At 39.7% G+C, this 25,152-nt stretch overlaps 1 protein-coding gene across 6 annotated transcripts in view; it reads left to right on the forward strand.

The window, feature by feature from the left end:
* SH3BGRL2 (SH3 domain binding glutamate rich protein like 2) overlaps nucleotides 1-25,152 on the forward strand; it is a 166,016-nt gene that overhangs the window by 114,290 nt on the left and 26,574 nt on the right. For all 6 annotated transcript variants that reach the window (XM_016955901.4, XM_016955903.3, XM_063813217.1 and 3 more), the window contains one exon: nucleotides 21,686-21,871. In XM_016955901.4, the coding sequence (XP_016811390.1) occupies nucleotides 21,686-21,871 (186 nt within the window). The remainder of the gene's footprint in view (nucleotides 1-21,685; nucleotides 21,872-25,152) is intronic.

The following is a 25,152-nucleotide window of genomic DNA, read 5'->3' on the forward strand; positions in this document are numbered from 1 at the left end:
CCCTGGCTTCTACTTACAGGTGCCAGTAGTATCCTTCTCCCAAATTCCCTCAGCTGTGACCACCAAAAATGTCTTCAGACATTGCCAAATGTCCCCCAGGAGGGCAAAATCACCTCCAATTAAGAACAACTGGGTAGGCTTAGTTGAGTGCAGTGTGGATTTGAGGCTGAGTTGTGAAGAATAAATAGAACTTGGATAGGAAGTATGGACAATATGGAGGGGATTTTAGTGGAGAAGAACCTTTAAAGTGAAGACTCAGAAGTGTGTCTGCAGCAGGGCTACTCAAAGTGTGGTCCATGAACTTAACTGTGTTACCAGTGTAAGTACTGCAATTGAGGGTAATCATTTAGAAACTTTTATAGCGACTTTACTGAGTAATTTTATCAACTATAGTAATGAAAACTTCAGGTTTATAGCTTATCTTTGTTATTTAATTTTTCTAGAAATTAGTTTCTTGTTTTATAAAAGTATCATTCTGCAACAGATTGGAACATTAGTATAAGAACGACAGCAAACTGGTCCTTGGCCACTGAGACTCTGAGAGAGGCTGTAACCAGATTGGATTTCAGGTGTACAGTAGGACATGAGGTAGGCTAGGTATGGCCCAGATGGAGCATGGAGTCAGAGTGGTTTCTGAGATCTCTCACGGTGCCTGACATCTTAGGCCTGGTACTCAATAAATATTTTCAGGATGAATCAATGTCTGGAAAACCTCCATGCAGAGGAGAATGGACCTAGCAGTAAGGAGGGGGGACCCAGTGGATATTTTGGGTTGGGGGTGACTTTTAGAAATTTTTTTTTTTAAAGCAGGAGCTATAATCACATCATGTAACACTATGTAACATTCTATATTTTTGCCTGCTGATATGTAACATAGTTAAGTTTATTACAAACATTGTTTCCTAAGACTTATGGTATAAGTGCTCCTTTTCAAGTATTAACACTTAATAGTGTTTAATCTACAATGTAACATTAGGTAAATCAATGATAAATGTATATAATGCAATACACTGTGCCACCTTTCCCTACCCTGTGTTAAGGTATTATTAACAAAATCAATTAAGAAAAAAACAAGACAACTATTATAACTGAAACAAGGCTATGAACATCACAGATGCATGTCTGAGTAGATAAACAGCATTTCCCCTTAACATGAAGGTCATTTTGTCAAAGAGACTCCTATATCTTTAGGTTAGCATTGTTTTAGCAGCAGCTAGTCTTCAGGACAAGATCAAAAATTTCAAGCAAAAAAGACAACGAGTTATTCTGAGAAAACATCGATCCACGTTACTAATAAAAGAAGCAAACTGCTGGTTTCACCTTAACATAAAATTGGGTGTGTTCCCTTTCACATGTGATTCATATTTAATATCATTTTGTCTGTCTCTGTGGTTTCAGTCTTTAAATCATCTGATTATCTCCACTTAGGAACCTTTCTAATTGCTTACCCTGGAACCATAATTATTCGAAGGTATAATTTATATATTTTAGAACTTATCATCAAATTATGTGTGTCCTGGCTGTTGGGATTTGTAAACAGTCTAATGTCTGGCGTAAAGTAACTTTTGTGATTATTTGGCAATATTTATAGCTGTCCTTTAAAGAAATAAAGGAGAGTACATTTTGGTTCATTTACATTTTCTGTAAATAGAGAAAGGCCTGTGCCCTTGGCACTGTTTTCATAGTGAAGTTAGTGCGTCTGTGCCTGAATTAGCAGTGAAGTGAGGAAAGAGATGGGGTATGGAAAAGAGTAATTAAAAGGAGCTTAAGAAAGAGTGGGCATAAACACATGAAACCGACAAAGATTTGGAAAGCACCCCAGAGATGGCAGCAGCAGGTTTTGGGGTGGAGAATGGTCTGGCTGTTGGCCAGGGTGACTGAGCCATGTATGTTGCATTGTCCAGCTGGCTAGCTCAAGCTTCTTCACTTGGTGGTGGTCTCAAGGTTCTAATAGTGGTAAGAAGGAAAGCCCCAAGTACTTTTCAGTATTCTGTTTATATCAGTCTTGCTAATCCATCAAGATTCAAGGGATGGAGAAGTAAACTCCATCTCTTGGTGAGAATAGTTGCGTTGTCACAGTGTCAGGGTGTGGATGCACAAGGTAGAGAATTTGTGAACACTTTTATAACTTGCTGTAGTGTATGAAAAAAGAAATAATTTTTTTCATTAATAGTCCAAATCTTAAAAGAATACTCCAAATCAATTGCCACTTATTTTAACATAGCTGATGTGAAGTACTGTGGCTTACAATCCTATTTTATTCATTTATTTATGAAATATGATTGTATTCACTGAAGTTTTGAGAAGGAAAGGTAAGAATATTTGGTGTGGCATTACCACACTGTGATTTATTTTTGCTAAAGATCAAGTGAATTTTCCAGTCCTTTCCAGTGAACAAATGGATGGAATTTGTGTGGGATTTTGTTTGACAATATGTGCATTGTAGCTCAGAGTTCAGAATCTTTGTTTTGATTTTTACAAATGCTGTTTGAGTCCCTGTTCTGTTTTCTTTTCTCATAGTTTCTACTCCTTTACAGATAAACACCGATGGTGAACCCCCTAACTTGATATGCTTTTGTTGTTCCATCTTGATCACGATTTTGTTGGGTTTGCTAAGCCAAAGGTGAGCTGAATTAAACCCACCAAATAAATTTATGCTTCATCTTGGTTGTTGTTCTTGGCTGTATTATTCTTTTACTCTCCCTACAAGCTTCAAGAGGTCTAGGAGAAATATTTTGATAGATGTTTCTTTGTCTTCCTCTTAGAGAACTTGATGCACACCTGGACAAAAGGACGAAATAGCAGGTGGGATTGGAAGTGTCATGTACCTGCTTGAGGGGGGTGGTGTTAAGGTTTGATCCCTTTCACTTTTATTCCTCGCCGGTGCAGATATCTGATTCTATTATGGCTTGCCCCGGGAATCTGTCTGAGAACACTGTGGCAATTCTTCCTTGTCTTAACCTGGTTTACATCCTAGCAGGAAGGTACACTTTAGGTAACCTATTACTTAATTCATTAAAAGTGTAATTAATCTTATAAAGGGGAAATTAATGACACAGTGAAAATGTTTACAAGCAAAAATCTTACCTAATCTGGGTGTTTTTTGTGTGTGGGGTGTCGGAGATGTGGTCTCACTTTGGCACCCAGTCTAGAATGCAGTAGTACAATACCTGGGTGCTTTTATCAGGGAAGATTTACTTGAGAGGGTGACCTTAAAGCTGAGGGCATAAGAGGGAGCATATGAGTTAGCTAGATGAAGCTGGAAAGAGGTTTCATTGGTTTCTGACTACCTTATGGGAAGTTTTGATACAGGAAGGTTAGTGGTTCCCCTAAACTACTTTTGTACCATGGGTACGATTGAGCAGATGAAGGGAGACTGCATAGGGTTAGTGTAGAGCAGTGGCCCCTTAAGCTTAAGCATTACTTGGGAACTTGTTATATTTGTAAATTCAGTTTTTTTTTAAAACAGCACTATTGAGATATGATTAGCATACCATTTAAACTATTTAAACTATACAATTCAGTGGCTTTCAGGATATTTGCAGAATTGTCAGCTATCACCACAATTTAAGAACATTTGTATTACCCCACGAAGAAATCTCACACCCCTTTAGCAATGGGTCCCCAAGCCCCCCACCTTTCTCACTCCAGCTGAAGGCTACTACTGATCTGCTTTCTGTCTACAGGGTCACCTATTCTAGACATCTCATACAAATGGAATTATATGATATGTGATCCTTTATGACTGACTTCTTTCTCTTAGCATGATCTCAAAGTTCATCCATGTTGTACATGTATCAGTACTTCATTTTTATGACTGGATAATGTTCCATTGTTTAAAGATATGAAATGCAGATTCTTGAGCCCCATTCCAGTCTTCCTGAATCTGAAACTCTGGGGGCTATTCACCCTTCCATAATCTGTGCTTTAACAAGCCCTCCAGGTGACCCAGATTCACCCAAGGGTAGAGAGCCACCTGCAGAGGGAGTGGGAGGGGCAGGGAGTTGGAGAGTTGGGCACTTCTTATCACTGCCTGGGCCCAGGTATGGACTTTTTTCTTCATCTTAAGGATAATGAGAAGGTACTGAAAGGTTTTTAAAGCAGAGGCATGAAACCATCTAATTTATGTTTTTTAAAGAAATTCATTTTAGCTTTTCTGTGTAAAGTGGTTCAGAGGAAATCTAGCTAAAAGAAAATGTAGGAAGCTCTAGAGGAGACATGAGGGTTTGGCATGGGCCAGTGGCAGTGAAAATGGAGAAATATGGATGGTTTCAAGAAAAAATTTGAAAGCAGAGAGGTCATGACTTGGTGGTTAATTGCATCATCAAGGTGAGTCAATGATGATGTCCAGGTTTCTAGATTAAGCTGGTGAATGGTGGTGGTGCCATCACTAAGATCTTCTGAATTTTCTGGTTTTCTGATATGTGAGTAAATCTTAGTCACCCATTCTTCCTTCTAGAATCCACTCTTCCAGGCAATTCCTAGAGGAAACATGGGATAACATTTGAGTATATACCATGTGGAAAATACTCCTGGGATGACGTATCACAATACGTAAAAGGACCATAAGTACAGTTGGCCCTTCCGTATTTGCAGGTTCCACATCCTTGGATTCAACCATCCATGGATGAAAAATATTCAGGAGAAAAGAACAGTTCAACAATAAAAAAATAAAAATTTAAAAAACAATACAGGGTAACCACTATTTACATAGCATTCACATTGTATTAGGTATTATAAATAACCTAGAGGTGATTTAGAGTATAAGGGAGGATGTGTGTAGGCTATATGCAAATACTACACCATTTTACATCAAGGATTTGAGCATCCTTGGATTTTGGTATGGGGGTTGGGGGGAGCTCCTGAAACTAATTCCCTTCAGATACTGAGGGACAACTGTAACATAAATATGAATGTGTGTGCACACACACTGAACCTACAGTAACTATATATTAAAATAAAGAACACACATGAGAAAATGGGAAATAAAGGTGTCACCAAATTGTTTAGACTTAGGGGTAGGTGTACAAGTCTTTTGAAGCCTGATGAATTTGCATAATTTAGAGAAAAGAGATGGAGCGAGAGGTTTGAGGTTGCAGTCAATTCTGAAAGGAATGCGCAGCAAGATTAGATTCCAGGGTTCTGAAGATGAGATAAACATGGGAATCGCTGATGAGAGTAGGACCAGGAGACTATGGAAGTTTTTTTTTTTAAATCAAGAGCCAATGAGGAGTATAAAATTCTGAAAAGGCAGTGATATGCGCTTGAGAAGAACACTCTTGTCTGCTTTTAGATGGGAGAGAGTAGGACAGTAAAGAAATTCTTGGAGGTATCAGCATCAGTGGGATAGGAAAGGGACTGTAGCAATGGGGGAAATAGGCAAGATATAAGCAATAGTAGAATTTCCAGTATTTGGTAGCTGAAGGAGACAGTGAAGAAGAAAGAAAAGGAGGTGACTTTGTGGTTACTAGGAAACCAGAAGAGGATGTGGCTCTTGTAGCTGGTGGTGGAGGAGTTGTAGGGAGAAAGGGCTGTGGAAGACGCTGATTTTAGTCTTTTGACATGAACAGGTAATTATGGAATTAAAACTTAAACATAGTTTTGAGAAATAAAGTTATTAAATTTGAGGTAGCAGGTTTTATAGACTTGTTAATTTTTTTTAATTTTTTTTTTTTGAGGCGGAGTTTCGCTCTTGTTGCCCAGGCTGGAGTGCGATGGTGCGATCTCGGCTCACTGCAACCTCCACCTCCCGGGTTCAAGCGATTCTCCTGTCTCAGCCTCCTGAGTAGCTGGGATTACAGGCACCTGCTACCATGCCTGGCTAATTAATTTTTTTTAAATTTTAATTCGCTTCTAGTATTATCCTACTTAGCCATTTTTAAATTATACAAATAATTAAAAGCAAATATTGTTTCATTAATGTATGATCTGGAATGTGAAGGGAATTGACTAACCTATTCTGAAAATACAGTTCCCAGTTGGAAAATATGTACAGATAATAATTTGTTAGTAGTGGATTAGATTTAATTCAAGTTAATAGGAAGAAGCATCCAGCCACGGGCAGGGCAGTAGTAACCTCTTTTTGATCGGTTCTAAAATATTCCTTTAAACTGAAGAACAGTAGACTGTAAATTCTGACACCTGCCCAAGTTTCAGTTAAGGAACTAAATGAAGTGATTGGATTTATTTTATTTATTTTTATTATACTTTTAAGTTCTAGGGTACATGTACACAGTGTGCAGGTTTGTTACATAGGTATACATGTGCCATGGTGGTTTGCTGCACCCATCAACTCATCGTTTACATTAGATATTCTAATGCTATCCCTCACCCAGGCCCCCACCACCCAACAGGCCCCAGTGTGTGATGTTCCCTGCCCTGTGTCCAAGTGTTCTCATTGTTCAGTTCCCACCTATGAGTGAGAACATGTGGTGTTTGGTTTTCTGTCCTTGTGATAGTTTGCTGATAATGATGGTTTCCGGTTTCATCCATGTCCCTGCAAAGCACATGAACTCATCCTTTGTTATGGCTGCATAGTATTCCATGGTGTATATGTGCCACATTTTCTTAATCCAGTGTATCATTGATGGACATTTGGGTTGGTTCCAAGTCTTTCCTATTGTGAATAGTGCTGCAATAAACATATGTGTGCATGTGTCTTTATAGTAGCATGATTTATAATCCTTTGGGTATATACCCAGTAATGGGATTGCTAGGTCAAATGGTATTTCTAGTTCTAGATCCTTGAGGAATCGCCACACTGTCTTCTACAATAGTTGAAATAATTTACACTCCCACCAACAGTGTAAAAGCATTCCTATTTCTCCATATCCTCTCCAGCATCAGTTGTTTCCTGACTTTTAATGATTGCCATTCTAACTGGCGTAAGATGGTATCTCATTGTGGTTTTGATTTGCATTTCTCTGATGAGCAGTGATGAGGAGCATTTTTTCATGTCTCTGTTGGCTGCAGAAATGTCTTCTTTTGAGAAGTGTCTGTTCATATCCTTTGCCCACTTTTTGATGGGGTTGTTTTTCTCTTGTAAATTTGTTTAAGTTCTTTGTAGATTCTGGATATTAGCGCTTTGTCAGATGGGTAGATTGCAAAAATTTTCTCCCATTCTATAAATTTCCTGTTCACTCTGCTGGTAGTTTCTGTTGACGTGCAGAAGCTCTTTAGTTTAATTAGATCCCATTTGTCAATTTTGGCTTTTGTTGCCATTGCTTTTGGTGTTTTAGTCCTGAGGTCCTTGCCCATACCTATGTCCTGAATGGTATTGCCTAGGTTTTCTTTTGGGTTTTTATGATTTTAGGTCTAACATTTAAATCCTTAATCCATCTTGAATTAATTTTTGTATAAGGTGTAAGGAAGGGATACAGTTTCAGCTTTCTACATATGGCTAGTCAGTTTTCCCAGCACCATTTATTAAATAGGGACTCCTTTCCCCATTTCTTGTTTTTGTCAGGTTTGTCGAAGATCAGCTGGTTGTAGATGTGTGGTGTTATTTCTGAGGCCTCTGTTCTGTTCCATTGGTCTATATCTCTGTTTTGGTACCAGTACCATGCTGTTTTGGTTACTGTAGCCTTGTAGTATAATTTGAAGTCAGGTAGTGTGATGCCTCCAGTTTTGTTCTTTTTGCTTAGGATTGTCTTGGCTATGCAGGTTCTTTTTTGGTTCCGTATGAACTTTAAAGTGGTTTTTTTCCAATTCTGTGAAGAAAGTCATTGGTAGCTTGATGGGGATGGCTTTTAATCCATAAATTACCTTGGGCAGTATGGCCATTTTCACGATACTGATTCTTCCTATCCATGAGCATGGAATGTTTTTTCATTTGTTTCTGTCCTCTCTTATTTCCTTGAGCAGTGGTTTGTAGTTCTCCTTGAAGAGGTCCTTCACATCCCTTGTAAGTTGGATTCCTAGGTATTTTATTCTCTTTGTAGGAATTGTAAATGGGAGTTCACTCGTGATTTGTCTCTCTGTTTGTCTGTTATTGGTGTATAAGAATGCTTGTGATTTTTGCATATTGATTTTGTATCCTGAGACTTTGCTGAAGTTGCTTATCAGCTTGAGATTTTGGGCTGAGACGATGGGGTTTTCTAAATATACAATCATGCCATCTGCAAACAGGGATAATTTGACTTCCTCTTTTCCTAATTGAATACCCTTTATTTCTTTCTCTTGCCTGATTGCCCTGGCCAGAACTTCCAACACTGTGTTGAATAGGAGTGGTGAAAGAGGGCATCCTTGTTTTGTGCCGGTTTTCAAAGGGAATGCTTCTAGTTTTTGCCCATTCAGTATGATATTGGCTATGGGTTTGTCATAAATAGCTCTTATTACTTTGAGATACATTCCATCAATACCTAGTTTGTTGAGAGTTTTAAGTATGAAGGGCTGTTGAATTTTGTCAAACCCCTTTTTGCATCTATTGAGATAATCATGTGGTTTTTGTTGTTGGTTCTGTTCATGTGATGGATTACGTTTATTGATTTCCATATGTTGAACCAGCCTTGCATCCCAGGGATGAAGGTGACCTGATCGTGGTGGATAAGCTTTTTGATGTGCTGCTGAATTCACTTTCCCAGTATTTTATTGAGGATTTTTGCATCTATGTTCATCAGGGATATTGGTCTAAAATTCTCTTTTTTGGTTGTGTCTCTGCTAGGCTTTGGTAACTGGATGATGCTGGCCTCATAAAATGAGTTAGGGAGGATTCCGTCTTTTTGTATTGATTGGAATAGTTTCAGAAGGAATGGTACCAGCTCCTCTTTGTACCTCTGGTAGAATTCGGCTGTGAATCGGTCTGGTCCTGGACTTTTTTTTGGTTGATAGGCTATTCATTATTGCCTCAATTTCAGAACTTGTTATTGGTCTATTCAGAGATTCAACTTCTTCCTGGTTTAGTCTTGGGAGGGTGTATGTGTCCAGGAATTTATCCATTTCTTCTAAATTTTCTAGTTTATTTGTGTAGAGGTGTTTATAGTATTCTCTGACGGTAGTTTGTATTTCTGTGGGATCAGTGGTAATATCCCCTTTATCTTTTATTGCATCTATTTGATTCTTCTCTCTTTTCTTGTTTATTGCTAGCGGTCTATCAATTTTGTTGATCATTTCAAAAAACCAGCTCCTGGATTCATTGATTTTTTGAAGGCTTTTTTGTGTCTCTATCTCCTTCAGTTCTTCTCTAATCTTAGTTATTTCTTGCCTTCTGCTAGCTTTTGAATTTGTTACTTGTTGCTTCTCTAATTACTTTAACTGTGATGTTAGGGTGTTGATTTTAGATCTTTCCTGCTTTCTCCTGTGGACATTTAGTACTATAAATTTCCATCTAGACACTGCTTTAAATGTGTCCCATAGATTCTGGTATGTTGTGTCTTTGTTCTCATTGGTTTCAAAGAACATCTTTATTTCTGCCTTCATTTCGTTATTTACCCAGTAGTCATTCAGTAGCAGGTTGTTCAGTTTCCATGTAGTTGTGCGGTTTTGAATGAGTTTCTTAATCCTGAGTTCTAATTTTATTGCACTGTGGTCTGAGAGACTGTTTGTTGTGATTTCTGTTCTTTTATATTGGCTGAGGAGTGCTTTACTTCTAATTATGTGGTCAGTTTTAGAATAAGTGCGATATGGTGCTGAGAAGAATGTATATTCTGTTGATTTGGGGTGGAGAGTTCTATAGATGTCTATTAGGTCTGCTTGGTGCAGAGCTGAGTTCAAGTCCTGGATATCCTTGTTAACCTTCTGTCTCATTCATCTGTCTAATTCTGACAATGGAGTGTTAAAGTCTCCCATTATTATTGTATGGGAGTCTAAGTCTCTTTGTAGGTCTCTAAGGACTTGCTTTATGAATCTGGGTGCTCCTGTATTGGGTGCATATATATTTAGGATAGTTAGCTCTTCTTGTTGAATTGATCTCTTTACCATTATATAATGGCCTTCTTTGTCTCTTTTGATCTTTGTTGGTTTAAAGTCTGTTTTATCAGAGACTAGGATTGCAGCCCCCGCTTTTTTATTTTTTATTTTTTTTGCTTTCCATTTGCTTGGTAGATCTTCCTCCATCCCTTTATTTTGAGCCTATATGTGTCTCTGCACATGAGATGGGTCTCCTGAATACAGTACACTGATGGATCTTGACTCTTTATCGAGTTTGCCCATCTGTGTCTTTTAATTGGTGCATTTAGCCCATTTACATTTAAGGTTAATATTGTTTTGTGTGAATTTGTTCCTGTCATTATGATGTTAGCTGGTTATTTTGCCCATTAATTGTTGCAGTTTCTTCATAGCATCGATGGTCTTTACAATTTGGCATGTTTTTATAGTGGCTGGTACCAGTTGTTCCTTTCCATGTTTAGTGCTTCCTTTAGGAGCTCTTGTAAGGCGGACCTGGTGGTGACAAAATCTCTCAGCATTTGCTTGTCTGTAAAGGATTTTATTTCTCCTTCACTTATGAAGCTTAGTTTGGCTGGATATGAAATTCTGGGTTGAAAATTATTTTGTTTAAGAATGTTGACTATTGGCCCCCACTCTCATCCGACTTGTAAGGTTTCTGCCGAGAGATCCGCACTGTTAGTCTGATGGGCTTCCCTTTGCGGGTAACCCGACCTTTCTCTCTGGTGGCCCTTAACATTTTTTTACTTTATTTCAACCTTGGTGAATCTGACAATTATGTGTCTTGGAGTTGCTCTTCTCGGGAGTATCTTTGTTGTGTTCTCTGTGTTTCCTGAATTTGAATGTTGGTCTGCCTTGCTAGGTTGGGGAAGTTCTCCTGGATAATATCCTGAAGGGTGTTTTCCACCTTGGTTCCATTCTCCCCATCACTTTCAGGTACACCAATCAAATGTAGATTTGGTCTTTTCACATAGTCCCATATTTCTTGGAGGCTTTGTTCATTTCTTTCTGCTCTTTTTTGTCTAAACTTGTCTTCTTACTTTATTTTGTTAATTTTATCTTCAATCACTGATATCCTTTCCTCCACTTGATCAAATCGGCTGTTGAAGCTTATGCATGTGTTACGAAGTTCTCGTGCCATGGTTTTCAGCTCCAGCAGGTCATTTAAGGTCTTCTCTACACTGTTTATTCTAGTTAGCCATTTGTCTAACCTTTTTTCAAGGTTTTTAGCTTCCTTGCGAAGAGTTAGAACATGCTCCTTCAGCTCAGAGAAGTTTGTTATTACCGACATTCTGAAGCCTACTTCTGTCTACTCGTCAAAGTCATTCTTTGTCCAGCTTTGTTCCATTGCTGGCGAGGGACTGCCATCCTTTGGAGAAGAGGTGCTCTGGTTTTTAGAATTTTCAGCTTTTCTACTCTGGTTTCTCCCCATCTTTGTGGTTTTATCTACCTTTGGTCTTTGATGTTGGTGACCTACAAATGGTGTTTTTGTGTGGACGTCCTTTTTGTTGATGTTGATGTTACTCCTTTCTGTTTGTTGGTTTTCCTTCCGACAGTCAGTTTCCTCAGCTGCAGGTCTGTTGGAGTTTGCTGGAGGGCCACTCCAGACCTGTTTGCCTGGGTATCACCAGCAGAGGCTGCAGAACAGCAAATATTGCAGAACAGCAAATATTACTCCCTGATCCTTCCTCTGGAAGCGTCGTCCCGGAGTGGCACCCGCCTGTATGAGGTGTCAGTCGGCCCCTACTGGGAGGTGTCTCCCAGTTAGGCTACACAGGGATCAGGGACCCACTTGAGGAGGCAGTCTGTCCGTTCTCAGAGCTCAAACATTGTGCTTGGAGAACCACTGCTCTCTTCAGAGCTGTCAGACAGGGACGTTTAAGTCTGCAGAAGTTTCTGCTGCCTTTTGTTCAGCTATGCCCTGCTCACAGAGGTGGAGTCTATAGAGGCTGTAGGCCCTGCTGAGCTGTGGTGGGCTCCACCCAGTTTGAGCTTCCTGGTCGCTTTGTTTACCTACTCAAGCCTCTGCAATGGCAGCCGCCCCTCCCCCAGCCAGGCTGCTGCCTCGCAGGTTGATGTCAGACTGCTGTGCTAGCAGTGAGCAAGACTACCTGGGCGTGGGGCCCGCCAGGCCAGGCATGGGAGAGAATCTCCTAGTCTGTCAGTTGCTAAGACCTAGGAAGAGCACAGTATTTGGGTGGGAATGTCCCGTTTTTCCAGGTACAGTCTGTCATGTCTTCCCTTGGATAGGAAAGGGAAATCCCCCGACCCCTGTCCTTCCCAGGTGAGGTGACGTCCCACCCTGCTTCAGCTCACCCTCCGTGGGCTGCACCCACTGTCCAACCAGTCCGAATGAGATGAACCAGGTACCTCAGTTGGAAATGCAGAAATCACCTGTCTTCTGCATCGATCACGCTGGGATCTGCAGACTGGAGCTGTTCCTATTCACCCACCTTGGAACAGACTTGTGATTGGATTTAATGTTTAGCTCTTTTTGCATGCCAGGCACTGCACTAAGAACTTTATGAACATTATGACATTTAAATTTCACTGCAGTTCTGTATGCTGAATTATTATCTGTGTTTTACAGATGAGGAAACCAAGGCTTTCGTAGAATAAGTATCTTGGCCAAGGTGACACAGACCCAACCCTTTTTGACTGTTCAGGACTAGAACATTAATAAAGCCAACTGGCCAAATTGAGGTTCAGGCTGCTGCCTTTGGTGTCACTGTCACCATGTTCAGTCCAGCAAAGCCACATGTTCACAGACCAACCAGCATCCCACACAGACCTCAGTGTCCCACTTGCAGCAGCCAGAACTACTTCCCATTCATCAGTCATATAAAGGTTTTTGTTAACAGTTTGATAGTTGAAATCATGTTGTGTTCCATGATGTCAATTAGCTATTCCAGGAAACCAATGGAAAGACGGAAAGATGTTACATTAAAACAATTCACTGAAATATTTCATTTGAGAGACTTTAGGAGACAAGATTTAGAAAAATCAGTGTAAAGTCCCTGTGTTTTAGTACTGCTAGGTAGCCTACTACTAATAACCATTTGTTATCATTGAAAAAGTTGCCCAGGCATGGTGGCTCACGTCTGTAATCCCAGCACTTTGGGAGGCTGAGGAGGGCAGATCATGAGGTCAGGAGTTTGAGACCAGCCTGACCAACATGGTGAAACCTCGTCTCTACTAAAAATACGAAAATTAGCAAGGCGTCGTGGCGGGCACCTGTAGTCCCAGCTACTCAGGAGGTTGAGACAGGAAAATCGCTTGAACCCAGGAGGAGGAGTTTGCAGTGAGCTGAGATCGAGCCACTGCACTCCAGCCTGGGCAACAGAGCGAGACTCCGTCTCTAAAGAAATAAAAAAATAAAAATTCAGCAAATTTGAAACACTTACCATCTTTAGAACACACCTAAATCTCCAATGTTAGAATAATGTTTAAATACATTAGCATAAGTACTCAATATAATTCATACATGCAATAAGATAGCTATGGAGATTTTAGAAACAAAAAATATTCATAATACAACAGAAACATCCTTCCCCAAAACATTTGTTATTATGGCAACTATATAAAGTCTACTTCTAAATATGGGCTCCCTGGAAGGTTCCATGAAAAATAAAAGCCTCAGCGTGATGAGATTATGGGTTTTTTAAAATTAAAAACTTTCAAATCGGAAAGATGATTTACCATATTATAAACATGTAAAAAAGATACCAATGCAAATTGATCAAGAAAACAGGACCAAAAATATTGACTGGTTAAAAAGAAAACCAAAGTTAAAAGTATGAATTCAAGCTTAATAATATTTATTTGTTTAATACAAATATTTGCCTATGTAGTAAGTGCCAGGGACTGTGCTAGTGATACATAGATGGAAAACCACAGCATTTTCTATCATTAAAATTATATTGTTTCAATTTATAACATGTACTAACAGTTTTTCAAAAATTGACCTTTATTTTATAATCTGTCTTTCTGACAGTGATTCTGTAAAACTCAAGCTTCAGTCTTTTGTAAGTCAGCCTCTTTATCCTTGGCTTGGTAATCTGGTATTTGCTTTCTAGTAAGATAAACTGAAATAGAAACTGGAGACACTGTACTTTATGTATAATCTCTCATTTAGTTAAGCAGCATTAGAACATTGCCAGTTAGCAAATGGCTTCTTGGGGGTTACTCTACACCCCTGCCCTACTCCCCAACAATGAGGCGTACTGCTGAGGGTTTCAGTTAAGAATGTGTTCATTTACAAGTAACAGAGAACCTGTCTAACATGAGCTTAAACAGAGGTGTTTCAGTCTTTCCTGGTAAGTCTGGAGGCTGAACTTGTTGAGGGCCTGCCTTGCTGGGATTCTCTTGGCCTTTTCTGATGCCTGTCACCTCAACGTGGAAAGGCTGCCCTGCACCACTAGCCCTCACATCTGGATGCCAAGCTGGAAGAATGAGGAAGGGCAGGGACAAGGGGCCTTAGCATTGTAATCTGTCGGCTTCAGCAGAAAAGCCAAGCTCTGTCCAGAAGCTCCACCTAGCACACTTAGCTTTAGTTTTTTAGACTTCACAGGGCAGATCATGAATGGCTTTGGTGTAACTAGGCTAATGTCTGCCACAGTACTTTCTGCCATTTGCATCCTCTTTTTTGACAGCATAATCCCTAATAAGGCCAAGGATGGTGTTTTATTTAAAGAATTTGCCATGAAATTAGGTATATTTGTGGTACCCTACTCAATCACTGGAAAGTTCCTGAGGTCTTTGACAAGGCAAAGAGCCTCAGTCCTTTCCTCCCTTGTTAGTTGAAAGGAAGAATCATCTTAGGGCCTTCTACCTTCCTTAATCCAGTCCAGGCCCTCCTTTGTAAGTTTCGTCAAGCTGTTTTAAAAAAAACTTTTCCCTTCTATTTTCTCTCACTGTCTTTGACTTTTTTCCATTTGAGATACATGAGAGGTCCTAATCAGCCTTACATCTACCCCAAGTCAGAATAAAGAAAGTGGTTTGAAGTGTGAAAGCAGGTGAAATAAAGAACTGTTGTGTTGAATATCTAAAGCCTTTGAAAGCACTCAGAAGTTACTATATTTTTGACAGAGGCCACGTCTAGGGCAAAGATAGAAAAGCTAGTATGTTTGAGTGAATGAAACAATTGAGCAGGTGCCCATTACTGCTTAGGCCTTTTCTTGTTTAATTTTCCAGTGAACCTATGGAAAAAAGATAATTGGGTTCTGTTAAAAGAAAAGCTTTATGCAGATTATATTTAACAGAGTTTTACTGAACCAAGAATATTTTGTGAATTGGGCAGCCCCCTGAACCAGCATAGGTTCAGAAGGACTCTGACACTGCTTCATAGTCACAAAGAATTTATGTACAGAAAAAGGAAGTTAGGTATGAAAACGGGAATAATCTAATGGAAGTTAGATTGGTTACAGCTTGGCGCTTGCCTTGTTTGGACACAGTTCGAATAGTTGGCTGCCTTAATTGGCTGAAATGCTGTGATTGGTCCAAGAGTAGGTTACAATCTTTTTACGTATCTAGTTAGGTTACAGTTCACTATGGATGGAGAAACCTTTAGACTGAACTCAAAATATGTAAGGAGGTAGCTTTAGGCTAAGTTTTTTTTTTTTTTTTTTTTTTTTTAATTGAGACAGAGTCTCACTCTGTCGCCCAGGCTGGAGTGCAGTGGTGTGATCTCAGCTCACTGCAACCTCTGCCTCCTGGGTTCAAGGGATTCTCCCACCTCAGCCTCCTGAGTAGCTGGGATTACAGGTACATGCCACAGCCAGCTAATTTTTGTATTTTTAGTAGAGATGAGGTTTCACTATGTTGGCCAGGCTGGTCTCGAACTCCTGACCTCAGGTGATCTGTCCACCTCAGCCTCCCAAAGTGCTGGGATTACAGGCGTGAGCCACCGCTCCTGGCCTTAGGCTAAACTTAATTTAGCAGTTTATTTCACAGGTTTGGAAATGGAAGCTAAGAGAGAAGCCAAGTAATATCTCCAAGGCTACCCATCTGTCAGGGTCAAAATTAAAACCAGGACAATCTGACTCTAAAATATATACTTCCCCCGGCCCCACCTCCCCCCAGTTTTCCTCATTGTCCTCTGTGGCTCATTTGTCTTCAGCTAAACTTGCTTTCCCATTATTGTTCGTATTCAATCTCAATGTTAAAAAAAACTCTTATTCAAATTGATTATGTCTCTTTATTTCCTAGTGAGTCCCAAGGTTCCAGCATCAGCTAGTGAGTCCCATGGTGCAGCATCAGCTATGTATACCCTGGAATTCAAACATGACTAGACGTGTCCGGAAGCCTATGGAAGGAATCTGGCAGGGGCTGCTTAATTATATAAGTTAACTGGCATCCTCCTGGGAAAGAAGTAATCCTACAAGAAGAGAGTAGAGGCGTGCAAGTTTACTTAGCAGTCAGTGCCACAGAGTAGGGGGTTAAGGCTGAGTCACGTGCAAGGTAATTATTTAGCCTGTCTTCCGATCAAATCCCTAGGGACTCTAGGAGCCAGGAGGTTGCTACTGAAGGTTCCAAGTGTCTTCACTAAGATTTCCACGGGTCATTGAGTGTTCATGCGGAGTCAGGAGACCCCGCAGCTTACTCCCCAGGGCCCTGTGGGGGTGAGTCACGAGGGCTTGGGTGCAGGCATTGGGGTCCTCAGGAGATTCACAGATCTGGAGTCAAAGGGTAAAGGCTTATCCATTCAGTGGCCAAGAAGGCTGCTTCAAAGCACAGCTGAGGGAGGAGTTTGCTTCAGAGCTCCTGAAGTTAGTGGGGGAAAGTGGTTGAGGGTAATAGAGTACTAAGGTCGTAATGGGAAGCAGATTCAGGGAAATAACCTGAATCTCAATTGCCATATTTATAAATGTATCAACAATTTAATAAAACCATTTGAGCAAAACAAAACACTTTGTTTTGTTATGCACTTGCAACTATTAAAATTAACTGACAATAGAATTTATTTAAACATGCAACCACATACTACTTTCTTTTTCAATCACTGTCAGAGTTAGAAGCAGTCTTTTTTCGCATCAGGGTCTAGAGACTCTTCTGAATTATTTCGGCTATGTACAGTTAGATGTAGCATCCTAAGCACAATGCTTTTCAAAACTGTGCTGCTTTGGGATTGAGAAATACTGTCATTTGATCCACTTTCCTGTTGGGCTAAATGTAAGTTACATTTGTTCCTAAATTAAATTACTCACTTAGTTTGAATAGTTTCTCTTGAACATCACCTGGAAATCTTTGATGTTTAGGACTGGAATAATTCTTGAATCATCCATTCAGTTAATATTTATTGAGGGCCTCCTGCACGCTGGTCCTTCTGCTTCCAGAATTGACATCGTAGAGAGAGAGGTGAGAACAAAAACAAAGAGACATATAAATAAATAAAATTTTAATAAATTTAGGCAATAAAACTTCAGCAAGGTGGTTAGAGAGGGCTCTTTGAAGAGGTGATACTTAAAGGTGAGCCCTCAAGGATAAAAGAATCAGCCCTGTTGTTGGTTGGGAGGAAAGTTCACCATCTCACAGGCCCTTCTACCTGTGAATGTCTTGTCTAGTCATTAACAAATGTTTAATAAAACTGACAAAATCTCCTGGCCTTGGGGAATTTATATTCTTTTTTCTTTTTTTTTTTTTTTTGAGACAAAGTTTCGCCCTTGTTGCCTAGGCCAGAGTGCAATGGCATGATCTCTGCTTACTGCAACCAGGTTCAAGTGATTCTCCTGCCTCAGCCTCCCCAGTAGCTAGGATTACAGGCATGCACCACCACCCCTGGCTAATTTTTGTATTTTTAGTAGAGCTAGGGTTTCACCATGTTGATCAGGCTGGTCTCAAACTCCTGACCTCAGGTGATCCCCCCACCTCAGATTCCCAAAGTGCTGGGATTACAGGAGTGACCCACTGCACCCAGCCAGGGGATTTATATTCTAGTGGGGGAGATGGACAAACAAATACATAGTATCTACAGTCTGTCAGACGCCAAGTGCTGTGGTGAAAAATACAGCAGTGGAGGGCAAGTAGAGAGTTCTGGGGTAGCTGGTAAAAGTGTAAAATCAGGTGGTCAAAGGAGGGCTCACTGAGAAAGGGAACTTTGATCCAGAAGTGAAGATCTGTGATCTAGCTCAAAGGTTGGCAAGCCTTTTCTATAAAGGGCATCTAGTCAATATTTTTGGCATTGGGGGATCACACGGTCTCTGTTGTAACTTCTGAACTCTGCCATTGCAGGGAGAAAGCAGACATAGACAATATGTGAGTGAATGCTGTGTTCCCATATGTGAGTGTTGCTGTGTTCCCATACAGCTTTGTTTATGGACACTGGTGTTTATATTTCATATAACTTTTACATGTCATGGAATATCATTATTCTTTTGTTTTTTTCCCCCAACTGTTTAAAAATATAAAGACCATTTTTGGCTGCAGGCCATGCAAAAATGGTCAGTGGGCTGGATTTGGGCCTTGGGTCATATTTTGCCTACTCCCAATCTAATGCAAGGGATTCTGTGTTCCCTTTAATTGCTTTGTATGGTGTGTAGTAGTGTTTGAATGTTAGGGTGAAATGCACTCTTCATCCTTTTAGATAACCTGCCTGTTTTAGCTCCAACGTATTGGTTGTTGCTCTATGGAGTAGATTAAGAAAATTCCTCTGTTTATCCAGTGACAAATATTCACTCACATATATTAAGTTTATGTCTTACAGCTCTTATTGCCAGGCTCTACTGTGCAGTAATAGCTGTTATTTTCAATCCTTCATCATAATACAGTATTTCTGAAGTCATTTTAAATAGCAATTAAGAATTGCATTTGGGTGCAAGCTATAGAAAACTGGATGAAGAGTGGCTTATTAAGGGTTTATTTGTCTAATACAGAAAGGTGTAGAATAGGTTGTGCATGAAGAGACTGGGGTGGTAGCTACAAAATGTCATTAAGGACCCAGGCTACTGTCTTTCTGCTTGAGCATATAGTATTTTCACATATTTATGGTGTTTGTTTTCACATTTGTGAAATGGTTTCTGCACCTCCAGGCACCATATCTGCGTTTCTGCAAGTAAGCAGACTAGAGAAGGGCAAAAGCCTGCTTTGTGTTTTCATTCATTTAAGTGAAGCCTTCCCAAGGACTGTCTGCCTCACATCTCATTGGTCAGAACTGTGTCATGTGATTACCTCTAACAATAGAGGTGTTTGTGTAAACATGATGTTGTAGCTGAGCACATTGCTCTTCTAAGTAAAACCAGCCTTCTGTATTTAGAAAGAGAGGGAGATTGGTTACTGGGTAAATAACTACCATTGTTTTGCTTCCAAGGGTGTTTAAGTAAAAAAAAACCAGGTGAGTTGAAGGTACCTTCCACCCATGGATCAAATGACATAGATGAAGTCAGGCACGGTGGCTCACGCCTATAATCCCAGCACTTTGTGAGGCCGAGGTGGGCAGATCACCTGAGGTCGGGAGTTCGAGCTCAGCCTGACCAACGTGGAGAAACCCCATCTCTACTGAAAATACAAAAATTAGCCAGGCGTGATGGCACATACTGGAGGCTGAGGCAGGAGAATCACTTGAACCCGGGAGGCGGAGGTTGAGGTGAGCCAAGATCACACCTTTGCATTCCAGCCTGTGCAACAAGAGTGAAACTCTGTCTCAAAACAAAACAAAACAAAAAAATGACATAGGTGAAAGCAGTGACTGTTGGCCCACAATTTACTTCTCTTCCATTTGCTTAGGAAATTCCTTTTGATATTGATTGTAAGATTCATTTCATTTCAGAAGAGTTGAAATGTGGGGAGAATAAAAAAATTCATTGTGTGAAGGAAATGATTGTGTATGTTATGGCTATTTGGACTCTGGAATTAAGCCCAGCACATGAAGTGCTCTTGATGGCTTCCTGTTACCGCATGGGAAGCCTCTCTGTTACCTGGGCCCCGCCCAGTAGGCTGATGTGTTCCTCTAAGTTCCTGCTTCCTGAACTGCCTGCCCCCGCCACCCTAGGGTGGGTGCTGTCAGTTCCAGGCCATGTTCACCTCTGCAGACCTTACAAACAGGCTGTGGTAGTGTGACACATCTTCCTTCCTGATGCTAGTATCACAAACATCCACTTGAAAACTTCCTTCTACGGATTAACTTTCTCCTACCTTGTTATTTGGGTGATTTGCTATTAGTACTAGCTAATTTTCTAAGGTTTTACCTGTTTTGTTTTTTCATGTCTTCTTTTTAATCATCTGCCCTTTCTTATAAGTGAATCATGGGGGCCAGTGACTCAACAAAATGCTTTGAGTTCTGCTTCATGTCACATTGGGAAAACATGATTTGTATAAAACAGGGCATCTCTGTGGTGTGTACTGCCACCCTCCAAGCTGTTCTGTGGAAGCTAGGGTGCCACCTCTCTCTCATTAAAATACGTTTCTTCTTTTTACTCTTTTGAATATTAACACATTTATTATAATCTTCAAAACATTTTAAAATAAAACTCTTGCTCCCACTTTGTTTCCTTACCCAATTCCTGCTCCTCTAGCCCTTGGATAACCACTTCTGTTCGTTTCTTACATGACCTTCAAGAATTTTTTAAAACAATATAAACACAAGCAAATATAAATGCGTTCTTATTTTTCTCCATTTTTTTTTAAAGTGAGCTTAGTCTACATATAGTTCTGCTGCTTTTCTTTTTAACCTACTAATATGTCTTGGAGAGCTTTTCATAACAATGTTAACAGTACATACAGAGCTTCTGTTTTTTTTCTTTTTAAGCTGCATAGTATTAAAGTGATCTCTTTAAAACACAAACCTGGACATGCCTCCTGGTCATCAGATTGAAAAAATATAGTATATATACGGGTTTGGCACTATCTGTCATTTCAGGTGTCTTCTGGGGGTCTTGGAATGTATCCCCCATGGATAGGGAGAGACTATTGTGTTTTCATTCCATCTCAATTGGTATGTACTCTTAAATTAAGAAGGTAGGCAACATTTTGAAAACTTTGCAGAGATGGATTTGCAGCTCCTCAAGAGCACATCTGACCCCTAGTGACTGAAGAAGGAAAAGTGAAAGATCAGAGGAATGAAAAGGGTTAAGAAACAGAGTTCAAAGTAAGATGATATTCTTTGTTTACTCTCACCTTAGAAGTGGAGAACATTTTTCTCCTGTGAACTGATGAAAGGATGCTTTCATGGTAGTGGCTACAGCTGTGGAATTTCTGAAGAAGGCTGCTGAGGGGAATAAAAATGTTGCTGCTGTCATGAATCAATGAAATGTCGACATCTCAGATAGTCTATACATGGTTTTCAGATGGTTTTGGGCAAAGGGAGCTTTTATGACCATAGATGTCAACTTCTTGCAAGGGTGAGGGTGGGATTGGGGTGGGATGGGGAGTGGTTATGGCCCACTGAGAACTAAGTCACTCTGTCATCTCATAGTCCATTCTTTCCAAGCTACCTGAATTGTGCTCCAGAGTTCTGGGGAGTCTAGGTTGAAGAAACGACCGTGTTAGTGGCCGGGTGCAGTGGCTCATACCTGTAATCCCAGTACTTTGGGAGGCCGAGGTGGGTAGATCACTTGAGCCCAGGAGTTTGAGACCAGCCTGGGCAACATAGAGAGACCCCATCTCAAAATAGCAATAACAACATCAAAGAAACGACTGTGTTGAGACTGGCTCATTCTTCCACTGGATATCTAGTGAGTGGACAGTGCATGACACCTACATAAATCACCTCTTTTTTTGTATCAATGACATAAATCTAGTTCAGTTTGGAAGTATATACATACTGTTTCAGATAAGCATATCTACTTATTTGTTTGTCTTCTCTCTTTAGATAAAGAAGAAGCAACAAGATGTGGTTAGATTTCTGGAAGCCAACAAGATAGAGTTTGAGGAGGTGGATATCACAATGTCAGAAGAACAGAGGCAATGGATGTACAAAAACGTCCCCCCGGAAAAGAAACCCACTCAGGGCAACCCCCTGCCACCTCAGATATTTAATGGCGACCGATACTGTGGAGTAAGTGGCTAGACTGTTATCATGCTGTTTCTTTTTATTGTTCAGAACACATGCCACCTAGAGTGCAGGTGGGTTTTTCCAGTGAAGACTGTGACTTCTTCACCCAATGCCCATTCAGATCCGCATGTCTAACAGAGGGTGAAGTTGAGAAGGGATGTGAGTCCAAGGTCATGGACTGTGTATGTATGTGCGAGGGTTGTGTGGTATGTGAATGTAAGTGCACGTGTGTCTGTCAATCTGAGCTCTGTCTTTGCTTTGGAAACAGAAGTAGGAAGGGAAGCTCTGTGTGTGTGTGTATGTATGTATGTACGTGTGTATTATGTTCTAAATTTTGAAGCATTAAAAATAATCATTTTAATTATTAAATTATTAATCAAATTATTTTTTGATTAATACATTTTAGGGGGCAGAGTAGTAGAGGGGAATAATTATCTTTGAATATCCCTTTATGGTATAAATAACTGCTAATAGCTAATCGTAAACCAGAGTTCCATTTCTTATGATAATGAGCCAGAGGGATCATTAAGAATATCAGTGCACCTCATATATGAACATATATCAGGTGCTTTCCTGCTGCATGTAGCATACGAGAAGATGAAAAAGTCACTTTCATCTATTTACCTACTTGCGTACTCCTTAGGTTAAGAAAAATAATTGAGAAACTTCTTTCTAATGAGTAAGTTAGGATTTGCCTTTTGCCATATCTCTAAGTATCTAAGTCAGTGTTTATTTTTGGACCTGTACTATAGTTATTTAAGGACGGTCTAAAGAAGAAGGAGCTACAGAGCTGAGGTGCTTGAGATTAAATAAATAGCTAGGCTGTAATTAGCGTGGAGGAAAGGTATAACAGCCTTTGGTGGCTTCAAAGAAAACAATCCTTTCCCCCACGTGCGTAATGGAGAATGAGAAGTTGCAATATAAAGCCATGTGTAGATTATACAGAGAATTCTTACCTGTAGCATCCTGAGGAGAATCCTGAACATGGCATTAGACTTAAGTTTGAGCACTAGTACTGCCTTATGTCGGCTGGGACACCTTTGGAAAGTTACTTATCTTTTTAAGCCCCAGTTTTCTTATCTTTAAGCAAGGGATAATGTCTGTCTTTGTGATCATTTCAAATGCATTTCTTAAGCATATTATATAAAAATGAAAATTGTTATTTTATGGGGTTTTTAATATCATTATTTTATATTTTATTGAGAGAAGTGTGTGGTAACCAAGGGTGTATTTTATTCATGATTACCAAGGATATAAAATGTACTCTTGTGCCTGCAGACCTAAATGAAGTAATAGCTGAAAATGTTTGCAAAGTATATAGTTCAAAATAAAATAAAGCTATAAGTCAAATAGTGCTAGAAGGCTTAAAACAAAAATCTAGCAGTTTTCTGTCCCTCGGACTTCGAGGCTTTGAAAATGCTTTTATTCTAGTCTTATGGTTTAGTGGTAGTTTCTGGGTACAGAATTCTAGGTTGGAAAGGATTTTGATGATATTGATTCAGTGTCCTCTGGTTTTCGCTGCTACGATTGAGATGTCTAATGCCATTTTCCTTGATCGTTTATGTTTTTGTCAGTTTTCTCTACGAAAAATTTTAATCTCTTATATATACATTCACCACATCTTTTGGTGAATTACTATGGTATGAGCTATTTTTCATTCATTGTGCTGAGTGCTCAGTATGCCTTTTAAGAAATTCTGTGATTGCTGATTACATGTGTTCTTATATTATTTTTCCTGAAAATTTTCTCCCTACTTTTTTCCTTGTTCCCTTTCTCTTGAGTGCCTATTAATTTGGATATTGGATTTCTTACATTGATTTTCTAATACTTTAATCTTTTTTTCTAATGTCCACCTATTCGATTTTTGTTCTTTCTGAAAAAGAACACAATCCTTTCATTGAATTTTTGTCCTTTTCTCCCCATTTCTTGCTCTGTGATTCTTTTAAATAATGTTGTATTTCTACTAAATGAATACAAGATCTTAACTAAAGATATTAAATATGATTTATTTGAAGTTTTCTTCTGTTACTTGTGTTGTTCCTGTTTTCATTGATTTTTTTTTTCACTTTGTTTTGGTTATTTTTCTCAGGTGGGGTGGGCTTTCCTTATATGTATGTTCATCCTCGTCTTTTGTTCATGTAAGAGGTGAGACTAGGAAGCTCACTAGAAGCTGCGTGTGTGTCTTATATGAATGCAGCCTTGTTTCCCTGTGGGATGACTCAGTAGCCTGTTAGCATTCTCATTGCAGATATTGATAGTAGTATCTGTAGGTCTTTTCTCAGATGGTGGTTTAATTTTTCTGGAGAATGGCCTTTCAGTCTCCTGCTTTGGGAATCTCTGCCTGGCTATTGGAGTTCTGGACCTGTAGGGTGAGGGAAATGGAAGGTCTCACTCTCTAGCGTGCAGATTTTCACTTCCTATCCCTATTTTCAGTCTCTCTTCAGTGCCCATGTGTATACATTTTTTTGCATCCCTGAGACCATGTTTATTAATAGTGTATTAATATCTTCTAGCTCCTTCGAGGAGAGTGAGGCACCCTGGGATCTAACTGCTGCTTATACAGACTTTCAAACAATTTTTCTGTTTTCTGCTTTTGCTCACTCACCATACCTTCACAATAGATGATGCCTCCAGTTCCTGACCTTTGATGGAGCCCTACACCTTGCTTCTTGCTGATAGTGCTCCTGCAGACATTGAGTTTTGACCATTCTCTTTTTTCTAAGATCTTTCACCATTTCTCTTCCCACTTACTGCTTATATTGTGGTTTAGGCCTTTAGATTGAATCTCCTAGCTTTATGTCTTTATGTATGTGTGTGTGTGTGTGTGTGTGTGTATATATATATATATATATATTATCTTTTTTGAAAATCTTTGTTGTTTTGTTGACTTACTGAGAGAAAGGAGGTAGAGACGTCTTTGTTCTATCATGATAAAAGCAGAAGTGTTCAGTGCTGTTTGAATAGAGGAATATATTGAATGAATAGAAGAATATAATGTAAAATATAGTTAACTTTACTCCTTATTTTTATCTCTTTATGACTTCTAGCTGTCTATGTATCTTTGCCCTTTGAAGTCTGTGGAAATTTTTTCAAGTAGACTATCTGGGAGCTGGCTAGAGGTCTATATTACATATTGATTAAACTGTGCCAGGTAAATGGCATCTTCCATGCTTGAATGGTGTTAGTCCTGTGGTGGTGGTCACGACAGCTATTGGCGTACGCACTGTAATCATAGTCTCTTCTGGCAAGAGTTTTGAGACAGTGTCGGCTCTTATCAAAGTTAG

The sequence above is a fragment of the Pan troglodytes genome, chromosome 5 (assembly GCF_028858775.2).
Source record: "Pan troglodytes isolate AG18354 chromosome 5, NHGRI_mPanTro3-v2.0_pri, whole genome shotgun sequence".
Classification (NCBI taxonomy): Eukaryota; Metazoa; Chordata; class Mammalia; order Primates; family Hominidae; genus Pan; species Pan troglodytes.